Here is a 14,300-nt window from a genome sequence, read left to right on the forward strand (position 1 = left end):
CGAGTGTTTCACGCTTCTGGGACCAGGTGCATTTTCTTGGGACAACTCGTTCCTAAAAATAAAGAAAACACTCAAACTGTAAGTGACGAAGGGGTGCGGGAATTGCAGACCATGTCCTGCCACGCACTCGACTCCTGGCACGGTCACAGGCAGAGCAAAGCAAGCAGCGGGGCACGGGCCTGGCCGCCCCTGCACGTCTCCCCTGGTGCCTTGAGGGTCGCGCAGGGAGTCCGTGGGTAGGCAGGACTTCAGCCGCTTTGACTTTGTCCCTCACTCTCCGTTCTGCACCGGTTTGAGGGAACCGAGAGAGCAGTGGGTGAAGTGAGGAGTGATTGACTTGAGTTTGGAGCTATACTTGCTTGCTGCACTTTCAGCCCAAGACAGCCCCAACGAAACTCCGCGGCTGACAAAACCGGGCGCGCCGTAGGCTGGGGTCTCTCCTGAGGCGGGCACAGACCCCCATTCGCAGGGCCTGATCTCCGCCCCAGCTCGTGGAGCGGGGCCGCCGCCTTGGCCTTGCCCTCCTGCCGCGGCCCGCAGGCTTGGGGCTGGCGGCGCGGCCCTCCTGCCTGACGGTTCTTGCCCGCGTAGACCGTAGCTCTACATTCTCCTCCAACCGAGCCGGCGTGCCGTTTCGCCCCGTCTTTCCCAAAGGCCCCTGAACATCCCCTTACCCGGGGCAAAACCGCGTGTGTGTCCCCGTCCCCGCGTCGCGGCCCCGGTAAGATGCACACCCGCCGGGCTCATCCGCTCGGCCTCTGCGCCTGCGAACGCGACTGGCTCCCGGGCTCCCTCCTACCCCCCGCGCCCCCCGTCTCCGGCCCTCCAGGCCCCGCTCCCCAGCTCCCGACCCAGCCCGGCGCCGGGTAGCCGCCTTGGCCAGATGGATGGGCGGTGGTTTCCCCATAGACACACGCCGTGATCGTCAAATATCAATGAGTATAGCGGGGTCTTGGACGAGGGAGAGGAGGCGACGGCAACTGAGGAGCCATGGCTTAAGTGTTTGCGTGTAATTATTTTAAATTGATAAGGATTCAGTTCGGAGGGGAAACACCAAAACCCAACAACCAAGAAACAAAACCCCAATTAGGGCCCTACAGTCTCTACTCCAAGGGAAGTAAAGGGGATTATGTTAAAGCCCTGATAATGTGGCAGACGGCTGGGGACCGTTTTCTTCCCAGCTCCGCATCTGGCAGGATGAGGGTATTTTTCGGCGCTGGGGGAGGGGCGCTTGGGCGGCGAGGAGGACGTCTCCTAGGGTGAGTTTGGGGTGTACAGGGCCGGCTTGCTCCTCCATAGACTTGGCTCTCGCTGCCAGAAAGAGGCTTTCACAACAAGAAGCCTGCGACTCCTCCAGAAAGCGGCGACCTGCCACTGTAATAAATACTGTGTGTAAAACTAAAGTGTCACGCACGCAAGCAGTTTGCACGCCTCCTCCTATTCAATTTTCGGGCAGACAGTGTATATATAACACGCTGTGAAGTGGATCGGTGTTGGGAATATTTGGATTTTTTTTTCTCTAGACTGCTGGTAACCTGTATGATTTAGCTATTTTACATCATTAGTTACCCGGCACCCTTAAACATAGCAGATAGCTATATATTAGATTGAGGTTAGAGAAGGTGGTGACTGTTTATTTAGGGTGATAAAATGGTCCATCAGCAGTAATCTCCATCGATATGTGCCACCAGGAGATGAAGGATGAGGGGACAAGCCACAATTAATTGCCCTATAGTTTTGTAGGAGAGAGTGGAGCCGGTGCAGACTGAACTTCGATCTCCTCTCTCAGAGCCTATTCATCATCTCTACATTGTATATGGGGGTCTCTCAGGGGCAGGGGGTGGCAAGGTTTATCTACACACAATATTCTCTTACCCTTCTCATACCTGACACGGAAATTTAATTCATTCGTACCTTCCATAGAAGGCAGGGAAAATCAAACCCACATCTCCCAATCCGTCCTCCCTTCCTCCCCCGGTGAAAATAATCCCAGAGCCGCTCCTCAAGCGGGACTGTCCCCCTGACACGCCGTCTCACTCCAGGCGCCGAGGACGGCCCTGTCACACCTGCTCCCTCAAGAGAACTGCCGCGGGCTCTGCCTGACCCTCCATCCGTGGGCACAGACCCTGCGGGGCGGCTCTGCTCGACCCTGTGTGAGCGGGGAGGCGAGGCGGTGCGGGGAGGCGAAGGCCCGGCGTGGGCGAAGTCAGGCTCTGGGAAAGGTGGGACAAGGCTGGCCGGTGTTGGTCGCGGGCCAGTGCCCGTTCCGGCCGGGGCCGGTGTCATCCGGGAGCCAGTGTCGTCTGGGAGTCGGTGCCACTGGTGCCGCCCATGGCCGGTACCGTCCGCGGCTGGTATCGCCCGGGGCCGGTGCCGTCCGTGAGCCAGGGCTACCCGGTGTTACTGCTGCCCGCTAGCCGGTGCCGGCCGTGTGTCACTGCCTTCCGACAGCCGCTCCGCAGCCCCGCGACGCGATTCCGGCCCCCAGGGCAGCAGGCAGGGCTCGACCCCACTCTCTGCGGCCGGTAATTAGGAGAAATAACAGAATAAATAAAAGGAACTGGACGGGAAAATGCATCTGCGTGTAGTTCCCTCGAAAGCCTGCCCGAGTCAGGCAGTCTGTGTGGGACTTTGATGAGTTTCACAAAAAGAGATCCATGCGGTCTCATTGAGGAGGGAACTGAGTCCCTCGGAGAGCTTGATCCTTAAGGAAAAGAGAGAATATCGTCTCACCCAGCCGACCCTTCCTCTTAGCTGGGTAGCCGAGCCCAGACAAGGCTGCAGGGCCAGCTGCAGTGATTTATACTTGCGAGTGAGTAATAGCATGTGAAATGATGGCCACTTACACCAGATACCTGCATGCTGGTGGTGAATTACGAAGCAGAGGGTCAGAGGCCACCCTTCTTTAATACCAGCAAACTGCAGGTATCCAGTGTAACTGCACCTTTGAAGCATATTATTGCAGACGAAAAAATGTATTTCATTTATTGTTACAGCTGGTTTGCTGTTTAAAACACTATCGTGGACCCTATCTTTCACTGACAAAAGCTTTTTCTTCTCAGATTGCCTTTAAAACATGTAGCAGAGAGTGCTGAGGATTATATTTGGGGAACAATTTCCTTTCCCTTTTTCTTAGGTTTAGTACTTTTAAGTGTACTCACATAGAGTTGTGCTGGCATTACACTGTGTTCATTTTTATGGAGACAAATAAATGATAACATATTGCACTCCTCCCAGAAGACCCATACTAAAGAGCTCTACTAGGGAATAGTTCATTTTTTTTCTTGCTTCTTCTTTGCCTTAACCTTCCCATCTACAGAGTAGGAAGGTATAAAGTGAGAAACTGATCTTGTTTCAGAGTCTGTCTGCATCTGGGCTTGCAATGGAGCATTCTCACTGACCTTACCTTCTGCATCTCCTGATATTAGCAGAAGGCACTGTGCTCTGGCTGCAGTCCTCCTTGCTTTTTAAATTTTCAGCAAATCCCTTAATTTTCTCACATTTCTTCCTTCTTCTTGTCTTGATTTTGGGCTTGACTGACCCTATTACTGCCAGTGGAGAAGGCCCACACTCACACAGCTGCTCTCTGAGGCCAAAACAAGAGGAATAGCAGTACATCTCTCCTTATTGACCAGTGTCACAATCCTCTGGAAAGCACACTCTTGTCCCACCATGTTCCTTTTAAGTGAACTTTCCACACCTGTGGATTGCCATCTGGTTTGGAGACAAGTAATGTCAGTGGACCACAACACTCTCCTTCTCTAAAAATTCTCTTCTTTTTGATGTATTATTAAGCAAGTTGGTGTCCTGTGTCAAACTCTACATTGCAGTATTCATGCAGGTGATGCTGTTGATCCTTTCTGTCAGGCAGGGTAGTGTGCAAGTCTTGAAATTTTCCCTTTTCCCCCCTATCTGATATCAAGGGCTTTCTTCCCTAGTCCTCTAAGGCAGAGGAATCTGCTACTTAGAGTGACTATCTTTAAACGCGTGGTATAACATTATTGAAAGCATGTGTGGGTCAAAGAGTTCCGCATATCATTACACAAAAGTTAGTCTCAGAAGAGGAAAAGATGCACAGTAACTTTTTAGTTACTGGCATGGCAAAATATATCTAATGGTCTTCCACTCCTTATAACATTTATGAGAAGTTTTGAAAAAAATTATTTGTACAATTACTTAAAAGCTAAAGATAGATGTATAAAGCATGCAACTAAAAAGAATTTCAGCACTGCTTAGTATTAAAGACAGACTCCTTCCCTCCCATCCACAAGCCATGAGCCAAAACTGTTTCAGAAGATGTCCCATTTTCTAAATTTTTGGCTTTGGTAGGACAAAGGGAAAGGAACACAGCAGGAGATCAGATACTGCTGCTGCCAAGCATTAAGACATTACCAGTGGTTTTCAATACTGGAAAATAAATATCGCCATATGTGACTTTTCGTACGGGTAAATGACAGTGACACAGGGTTCATTTATACTCCTCATCAATTTCTTCATTTATTTTCCTTGAAAATGAAGAAATAAAATGTTTTAGCCACACTTATGCATACACACTGTCAGGATGAAGTGAAGAAATCCATGTTTCGTGCAAGTACTAAAACAAGTGTGCATGAAAAGTTTTATCTGGTGGCAAGATGCAGCAAATTGACGCTGACATTGCCCAAGTGGAGTCATCATGATGCCATAGCATGTTGCTACAGAGACATAGTGTCTCCAAGAAAGTCATTAATAATCAGGCAGTTGGGATGAGAGTTAGGCATCTAGAAGACAGCTGAACAGTACAAACAGGTTAGATTCAAGGGTCTGCTCTGGGTCCTGACTCTCATTGTGGTCAGACATTCTATTTTAAAGCCCTCAGTTTTACCTATCAGAAGTTTTCTTTCTAGCTTGTGTGGTAAGATGCTGGATTTGTTTATAAGATACAAGTCAACCTGTTCAGGATTTTTTTTTTCTTTTTTCCTATTTGAGATCCTTTCCTAAATGATCTCTAATGGCAAACACCAAGGCAGCCCCCAGCATCTTTGAATATGCCAAAACCACAGGGTTTCTTGATGACTGTTTTTGAAGAGGAAAGAAAAGAAGTTGAGGTGATACCTCACTTTCCAAACTAACTGTGGAAATAACAACCACCAAAAAAAAGCATTGACATGTACTCACTGCCTTCTGTTCATGGTTTCTGGGAATGGATGTAGGAATATCTGCTGCCTAATAATCTTCTCTCAGAACTAGCCCAAAACCTTTTCCCAGAGGTTTTGCAAATCTCATCCTCCAGGCACCTCTAATTGATGTGGCTGAGTGAGCAAAACCCCTCTGCAGTTGTGGCTTAACCCAACAAAAGAGTAATTTTGTGACCAGGATTATATTGTTAAGGAAAGGCTTTAACCCTCCAGCCAAAAGGCTTATTTTTTTTTGCCAATACAAACAGGGTTCCCACCAGGGGGCTTTGTCCTGCAGTGGCTCTGGTGTGTGGTAGTTGGCGAGGGCTCTCCTGCATCCAGCCTCCCTGCCCCTGTACTGTGTGACATCTTAGGGATGGGCCAGGGCGACTTTCACTGAGGCTTTCTTCCACAGGGAGACCTGGCAGAGCGGTGCTCAACGCAGGGCTTGTTGCTTGCTTGCCTTCTGCTAAGATCTGTAACCAATGTTATGAGTAGAGAACTTGAACAGAAGAGCACTGAGTAGGGAAGCATTCATTTCCTGCAAGACTCAAAGGTCCAATGATTTCAAGGGGAATTAGAGTCCACTTGTAATCTTGGAATGTTCTCATATTGCTGAATTCATAATTTCGTATTGTACAATTTGAAATAGGACAACAGGAAACAGTTCTTAGAAAGTGTATCAAAAATCAGAGAATGCAAATAGGGGCCACACTTTGAAAATGCATCTTTTTTTATCCATCAGCAGCTTTTACTGAACAGAGAGGAAGGAGGCCTACATCATACATATTATATCCACCTTGGAAAGGAGAACAGCTGAGTCAGTCCCTCTGACAATTGAGGCTGTGGTTAGAGGCAATCCAGCAAGTTTAAATCTGTGGCTGAGACCGAGAAACTCCAGCTTCTGTAGTGAATACTGTGCTTTATTTTTATAAGACTGGGTGTAGGTTGTATACATTTATTAGTGGAAAGATCTAGGACTTGCTACATTGAGTATTATGCCATAGTTATTTTTTTTTGTTTGTATTTCTGGAATAAATTTATACAAAATCTTTTACTGTGCTACAAAAGTCAAATATGTGTTTCGTTAAGCTGTTTCGATAGATTTATTGTTACATTAACACAGCATACTTCCAGAGAAATGGATTTCCTGAGCATGAAACATTTTCCTGGAAGTTGCACTTTCATGGCATGTGAAAAAGTGTGCAGTGGAAACAAAACCAAAATTTTCTTTTCTGAAAAAGAAAAATCACAGTAGGATCTTCCCAAAATAGCGAAGCATCATCTGTTCTTAACAGCAGTTAGAGAAATTAACATTTTTAGAATCTGGTCATTTTCATGGGATTGCTTCACAAAATCAGACATGCTGTTTCTGTTCTAAGCCTCAGCAACATGTAACAGACAAAAAACATGCATTCCCATTCAATAAAATTTGGAAACATGTGCTAAGGATCAGTAATATTTGCTACATAATTTCAGTTTAAAGACTAGATTTGTCTATGAGAAAATAAATGTCCATGCATGCTTCGCTTTGTCGGTTTGTTGTTCATTGTGTTCTGGTTTATTTTTTTTTATTTTTTAAAGAGACAGGCATGCACACACATGTTCATGTAAAAAGTAGAGTGAATGTTCACTTAAGATAAGAATGAAATTAAATCTTATTCCAATTAAACCTTTGGGCTGAGCTGTGGTAAGGCAAATGAGGGGGACTTGTAAGGCATTATGACTGTGTTTTAAAATGTCTTGATGAAATACATTGAGATGGTTTAAATGGGCTATTTATATTACTCAAAAAGTGAATCTTAAAAACTGTGTCAAAATAAATTATTCTTGGCAGGTCATTGAACTTGCAAAATGTCTGCAGGGCTTCTGCTCAGCCTTTGGGATTTCTTATTAAGGGCTTCAGTGAGACTAGGAGTTTCATCCTAAGCAGCATGGAAGACGACACGGTGTATTATGAGGGCTGAGCTGTTGTGAAATGACAGGAAAAATATCCCATGCTGTGAGGGATCTGCATAAGTCTGCTCGTAGCAATCATCGTGTTGGTGACCAGCAGCACCATACTTACTGACAGTGATTCTTTGCCCCACAGGATGCGACATGTGTGCAGATAACCGCAACGGCGAGTGCCCCATGCATGGGCCCCTCCACTCCCTGCGCCGTCTGGTGGGTACCAGCAGTGCTGCTGCTGCGGCCCCTCCACCAGAGATCCCAGAGTGGCTGCGGGACCTGCCCCGGGAAGTGTGTCTGTGTACTAGCACAGTGCCGGGCCTGGCCTATGGCATTTGTGCAGCACAACGTATCCAGCAGGGCACCTGGATCGGACCCTTCCAGGGTGTGTTGCTCTTGCCAGAGAAGGTTCAAGCAGGAGCCATCAGGAACACTCAGCATCTCTGGGAAGTAAGTCAACGTCTTTCCTTCTTTGTCAAATTTGTTTTGACGCAAACATTGAGTGTAACTGTGTGCAGTACTAGCACCATTCACTAGCTGAGAAAAAAAGTGCTTTGCTGCACTAGAGACAGACAGAAAACCAAAACACCCTAGAGCTCCAACTGGCTTGCATGGGAAGAGCAGATGGTTACAGGTGCTGTGATGCAGAACAGAGATCATGGCCAGAGATGGCTAAAGGTTATAACATACAGTGCTCTTTACATTTTGACCCAAGTAACAAGAGCTGATTAATCTCTCAGGTAACAGAACCATCTGTACTATTTTAGTCTGACGAGCACATGGTGTATTGAGCCATTGCTATGGCCTACAAGCAGTTCAAGAAAGTTACTGAAGCAAGGGCTCAGGAGCCTATTCTTCAGGCCTGCTATTAGCACTGTGAAGATATCAGTGCTTGTTCACAAATTAGTTTAACTCTGGTCCTGTGCTGGCTTGTGTATTCCCCTAAAGATGCTTTCAGTACTTTTGTGTAATAGCCACGTTCATCTCTCTCAAGATGTTATTTGTATTTGTTACCACCTTACATAGGCTAACAGTGATAATCGGTATGAAAACACTAAGGCTATGATAGTTTGGTTTATTTTGCAATGAAGAGGAGACTGTGGTTTGGCAGAACAGATCCTTTGGCAGTACAGAGACATCGATGACTGTTACTGTTTGTGACCATATACATTTTCTCCAGTGAAGCACTGGAGCTTTGTGCTAAGGTGTAGTTTGTACGCAGATGCTAACAACAGCATCTTTTGGTAAGTTAATTTAGAAAAAAAAAAGAAGACGATATTATGTGCTTATTTTACATACATCTAATAATTAGTAGGGCACACATATAATCCCTGTATGCCTTAGTATTTACAGAAAAAGCCTACTATTTGCCTAGAGTTTTACCATTCATTTATTCTTTGCCTTGTGCACAAGGTGTCATTTCTTAGTTTTGCAAAGTCCTCTGTAGCTGCAGCTTCTGCTCACCTCAAGACTAACTGTTATGGAGAGTTGAGTAGAAATGTGCCTGCGGATCTGTAAGTGGTATTTACCCACCTAGACAAAATCAGAATCTTCAGAACACAAGGAGACATGCTTGTTGGTTAGAAACTTGACAAGCCCATGAAGTGTTTTTGCTGTCTTCAGTGAGTATAGAGTAAAAGTGAATGGAATTCTAAAAGCTATTTGGTGTTGTAGAGCAAGCATGTTGTGTATAGTGCTTGTTTACAAGAACCCTGAGAATATTCAGGCTGTCAGCTCTTTGGGACTGATAATTACCTCTTTTAATAATTATGTTCTATTTTTGCATGCTGTCTAATGTGTGACTTTTTCTGTGAGTATGAGTTCTTACGTGTTTCCTACACATAAATAAATAGGAAATAATACATCAGGGTCTTTGTGGCAAGAGGGAGATTTCCACATTAGAGAGTAAAATAGATCAATCTCAAAATACACTGAAATGTACTCAGTAAAACTGGATGACTTGCAGTCATTGGGAATTTAGTTGCTGTCTTCAGTGGGAACAGAATTTCTCTTGTATAGCAGGTATTAATAAATTTGACTTTAAATCTGTTCCAACCAAAGCCCAGTGATTGTAGTAAGCACATTTTGGGATATATTATTTATATTTTTTATTAAATGGAAGACTCTGTAATAATGTTGCAGGTTTTATTTTAATTGTTAAGAGAGGTTTTTGGTTTAGACTATGATAATGAACAGTACCTAAAGTAATAAAATTATCTTGCCAGATCAAGTTACAATAAAACATTGCAACTTAGCTAAAATAGAGAATTTTACATAATCCTTAAATATTTATGTTCTCAATTTATTTTTAGAAAATATGAATCCTTTTCATGCCAGTTAAGTTTTAAATGCTGATAATATCTTTTTTAAATAGGCAAGAATTTTTTAGTCTAATTTGAAATTAACGTAAAAATTGTTTTGAAGCAATGAAAGACAGAAGTTTGTTGGGGGAAAGCCAAAAGCAAAGAGGAAAATGATGTTAATAAAATTAAGAAATGATACTGCTGAATGTGCCAGATTTAGGCCATTGATAGATGTCTGCTGAGTTTTTGTTTGGGCTGAACACACAATACAGATTTCCTTTTGGCTATCAAAATGAGTGTGTATATTTGAAGATCTGAGTATCTTAAAAACAACAATTAAATGCTTTTGTGGGTTTTTTTTTTTTTTTTTTTTTTTGTTTAAGCATTGTGAACAGCTCACAGTCTCGGATTATTTCCGTTAGTGGCAAAAACTGTGTAGCAAAGAATCACATACTCTAAGCTCTAGCTAAAAGTTTTGGCCATTTCTCATTTGTTTTGGTTTTCAACATGTTATGCTTTACATATCATAGAACTAATGTTTAATAAAGGAAAAGCATAACAAAATTAATTAGAAAGTGTATTATTTTACAAAGCTGATCTGTGAGAATAAATAAAGCCAATTGAAAATATCTGTCTGAACAGTCTGTATTCTTTTGGCCTATGTGGTATAGGAGTGTGGAATAAATCCCTGTAAATGTTAAAGGAATGTCTCATCATTGTCCCTTTGTAAAGTTGTTGCTTTAGTAAATTGTTTTCCACTGAGATTTCAAGACAACTGCAAATACAAATGTGTCCACAGATCAGTTATTCGGCATTAGGTCTTCATGTGCTTTATAGAGAGAACTTACCTTTCTTGGTGCTGTGAATAGCAGGCTAATATTTTTTTCTGTCAGCACCACAAAGTTGATAAATATTTGATTTTGTTTACAATTCTTTGTCTTCAGTGTGCACCAGATAAATAGAAGGGCTATTGCTAAGACTTCTAAGCATAGTTACTGATTTGGCAACTTTTTTTATTCACTTTATTGTGGGAAACATCAGAAGCACCGCATTTGACATATAATTCAATGCTATAGAAATATGCTTCATTCCATCTTCACAAGCATTCCCACCATGCACTCAATGTTTGCTTTGTATGTAATCCATGCAGCATAATGTATAATGATTCAGTGTAAATGACATACCATTCCGTTACCTCACAACAGGCCTTGACACCTATGGGTGTTCATGGGAAATTATAGAGTTCTCTCGCAATCAGCCAAGATAGTTTTTACAACTTACACAAAGATCAGCCCTTCAGAAAGCCAAAAATATTAGTCATTTTTAGTTGTAGTTCATTTTTTTTCTCCCCTTTGGCCCACTTCTACCCAACCCAGAGTTTGCTTGTGTTTTATAAAAATACAATAAACTCTGATCTGTTTAAAACAAAAACAGGACTGCGTGTACTGTGTGTATTAAGTAAACACTCTTTGGTAATATGGGCATTTAGTCCAGCACTGCTTGATAATATTTCTGATCTTTTTTTTCCCTCCTTTTTTTTTTTTTTTTTTTTCATTTGGAAGTAATGGAACAATCCTTTTGTTATTGCAAAGAATACAGAGACTTTCTCAGCAATTAGGTCTTACTGATGAGAATGAGATAATTTCCCCCTAATGTGTTTTCTAATACAGAAGTGAAAAGGCACACTTGATTCCAACATATATGAAAACATTATCTCAATTATTAATGTGTCTTTACTCTCTGGAGATAAATTAATCTAATTGCACATGGTTTCCCCTTTCTGTTTAACATCAAAATTTAATAAGACTAGACTTAAGGAATGTATACGTTACACTCTTAAATTCTATTAGAATAAAATACAGAAGTTTAAAAGACTTACGCATTTTAGTAGCCAAAGTTTTTCAGGCTCCAAACGATAAACTGTGAATTCTGGAAACAGCTAACTTGTAAATGGTCTATTCCCTGCAAATGCAGTTTAGATTAAAAACTTTTTACTGACAGACATATCAAAGAATAAAATCTTAAGATTTCCTTTTCTTCGTTCACCTAATAAAGAGTTTGTGTCTTTCTTGATTTTTTTTTTTGGCAGAGTTCAAAATGTTGTTTCGGATTTGTTTTTGGTTTGTTTTTTTTTAATTGGAATAGTCCAACAATGTAAATATATTATTTCAACATATTCTAGCTTGACTTAATTAAAGTTTTACTTTTCTGGAAGAAATAGTTCTTCATACACTAAGTTTTCTTACAGGGATGAGCAAAATGCACATATAACAAGGTGTTCATCAGTAATTATGACATGCTAAACCTGTGTTACTGGTTTTTCGCTTAAATGGACAAGACTAACTGGCACTGCTAGAAAGTGTGCATGTCATTTTAATAAAGTACCATTTGGGTACTTATTGGGCTTTTTGTTTTTCAACTGAAGTAAAAGAAAATAATGCCTTCGACTTTATCTCGACCAAGAACAGGCATTTTGCTGGGATGGATGCTGGCTAGAGTCCATGCAGCAGTCCTGTACACTACTGCACAAATTAATATGCAGAGGCAATCCTTACCTTTCAAATGAATCACTCGTTCCAGTTATGGTGATAGATTTGTATTCAGGTTCTCAAGGCTGTAGTTTTAGACTAAATTCACTGTTACAGCAAAGCACTAGGGGATAGAATTATGTGCATGCTCTAGTTCTATTAAAGTGAAAATTATGTTCCTCAGCAATCCATCATCTAGTATTCTAGACTGCGTGTCAGCCCTATTTCAAATATGTCACGTTCATGAAATTCAAATAATTTTGTCTTTAAAAAACCCCTAAGTGGTATTACTATTACATCTTGAATCATGCAGGGTAACAGCCAATGCCATTCTGATGTTTTGTTTTGCCTTGTCTGAGGATTTGGTGTGATGTACCACCTTTGCATTTATTTTCTAGTAAAAAAGTATGATAATTCTTCCTTCACATGGCTTTTGAGTTCATGTACTGCCTACTGCAAGTATATTTAACATTAGGTTCAGAAGCTTGCTAAGTGGAAAGTTCAGTAAGAGAACATTCAGAACATCAGCTTCTTTAATTATGTACCTTAGAAGAAAGTCACGATAAACTGCTATAAAGCAGCTTGTTATTATTACTATTTCTGGATCACTTAGCATCATGTTTTTCCAGATAACTTTTTTAAAGTTTCCTTTCTTAGTGGTCAACATAAAGTTAGTTTGATCCCAAATATAAAAACTACATTGTGTTTGATAATTCTTGTTTTAAGAAAAGCTAAACTATGCCTTGATATTTCTTTTAGAAATCCTCTGATTTTTATAAGAGTTTTTAACCTTGTATCTTCACGTAGCTCTGTGTCTTCAGTATTTTTACTCCATGTATACAGAGTGTGTATGCTTGAGCAGCTAAATAAGCCTAAGCACACGTGCAACAAAATAGATCTAATTTGGCATGGAGACTGATTTTCTTTCTATTTAATTAAGTGAAGTTTGTAATAAACTTTTGTGGGCAGTTGGATGCAGCCCCAGAATCTCAACTGAGTGTTAATGAAAACAATAATTCTGTGGACTGTACAGAACATACACGTGTCTGGGCGCACACTATTCCCAGAAAAAAAATATTTTCTAAATTGATGGATCATGCAGGGACAATGTTTTTCCATGGCACATAATCTCACCTTGGAGATTTTATTATGTAATACACAAAAATACTGAAATGGAACACAAATAAATATAAAAGCTCATTTATGTCCTTATTTGACCACTACCTTTCTGTATTGCTCAAAAATGATCTGACAACCAATATTATGAAAACATTTGACCCTTTTTTTTTTTTGAGTGTTAATAAAGGCAATTTCCAGTGTTAGATAAAATCAAGTTTTGTAGGTCCTGAAATTAATTATGATACCAGTAACGCTGAATTATTTCTATTGGCTTTTGCTTTGAAGTGGGAGAATAAAGTCAGTATTTTAATGAGACATAGCTACCCAAAACGTGTTGCATACCTGACACCGATAATATATTAGTTATAGATTTGATAGCTGAGACTACAGCATACACTTTTCAGAGTGGAGATGATGTTCAATATTTTCCAAATCTGTCTCAATCATTGCTTTATGCATTTTGGTCCCCCAGGTTTTGTGGCATAAAACATGCATGGACCTTAAAATACAGGCTTTTAAGTAGCCGCTTAACATAAAAGCTAGAAAATTCAGCTCAGGATATACTTTCTTTCCACACATTCGGCACCTTTTTTTCAGATAAGTTACAGATTTCCATTATCCAAATTGTTACACGTGTGACAGAGGTTGACCTTTACTCATGTCAATCCTTTTTGTGTAGGCCTCGGGCTCCAGCCTAATGGCTCAAAGCCTGATTTACTCACTGTAATAAGGGCAGGAGGTCGAGCAATTGTCAGCTTGCCTGCTCATACTCGTCTCAGAGCCTAGTTGAAGGCTGTTAACACAAAGCTTTTCAAAGTGAATTTACAACCACCACCACTGACAGAGGCCAATCAGTACACCATAAATGTCAGGTTAGTGAGATTGAGCAGTAAGTAAAGTACTGGCAGACCTCTATTGGCTGAAATCAATTGCTTAAGGTTTAACTGAGAATAGGAATCCATGTATAACTATGTCTGCAGAACCAGCTTAAGTGTGCAGAGAAAGTTGTGGAGAGTGGATTAGGTAGAATTACCCAACAGCAACATCCAGGACACCAAATCCTACATTTGTTCTCCTTCTGTATGAACGTTGCCCGCAATGATGTGATCCATGGTCAAAAAATTGTTGTATCTGCCTTTTAGTTACAGAAATAAGTTTCTTCTTATTATTTGGATTATTTTTTTTTCTTATGTAGAGAATAAAAAAGAAAAAGAAGGAGGCTAGGAAATTTTAAAACCTATTAG

The 14,300-nt window shown here is 41.4% G+C and overlaps 1 protein-coding gene across 1 annotated transcript in view; it reads left to right on the top strand.

The window, feature by feature from the left end:
• Nucleotides 1–14,300, top strand: part of PRDM6 (PR/SET domain 6) — a 75,298-nt gene that overhangs the window by 3,113 nt on the left and 57,885 nt on the right. The window contains exon 3 of the mRNA XM_062017984.1: nucleotides 7,249–7,556. Within this exon, the coding sequence (XP_061873968.1) occupies nucleotides 7,249–7,556 (308 nt within the window). The remainder of the gene's footprint in view (nucleotides 1–7,248; nucleotides 7,557–14,300) is intronic.

This window comes from Colius striatus, chromosome Z, assembly GCF_028858725.1.
Source record: "Colius striatus isolate bColStr4 chromosome Z, bColStr4.1.hap1, whole genome shotgun sequence".
Classification (NCBI taxonomy): domain Eukaryota; kingdom Metazoa; phylum Chordata; class Aves; order Coliiformes; family Coliidae; genus Colius; species Colius striatus.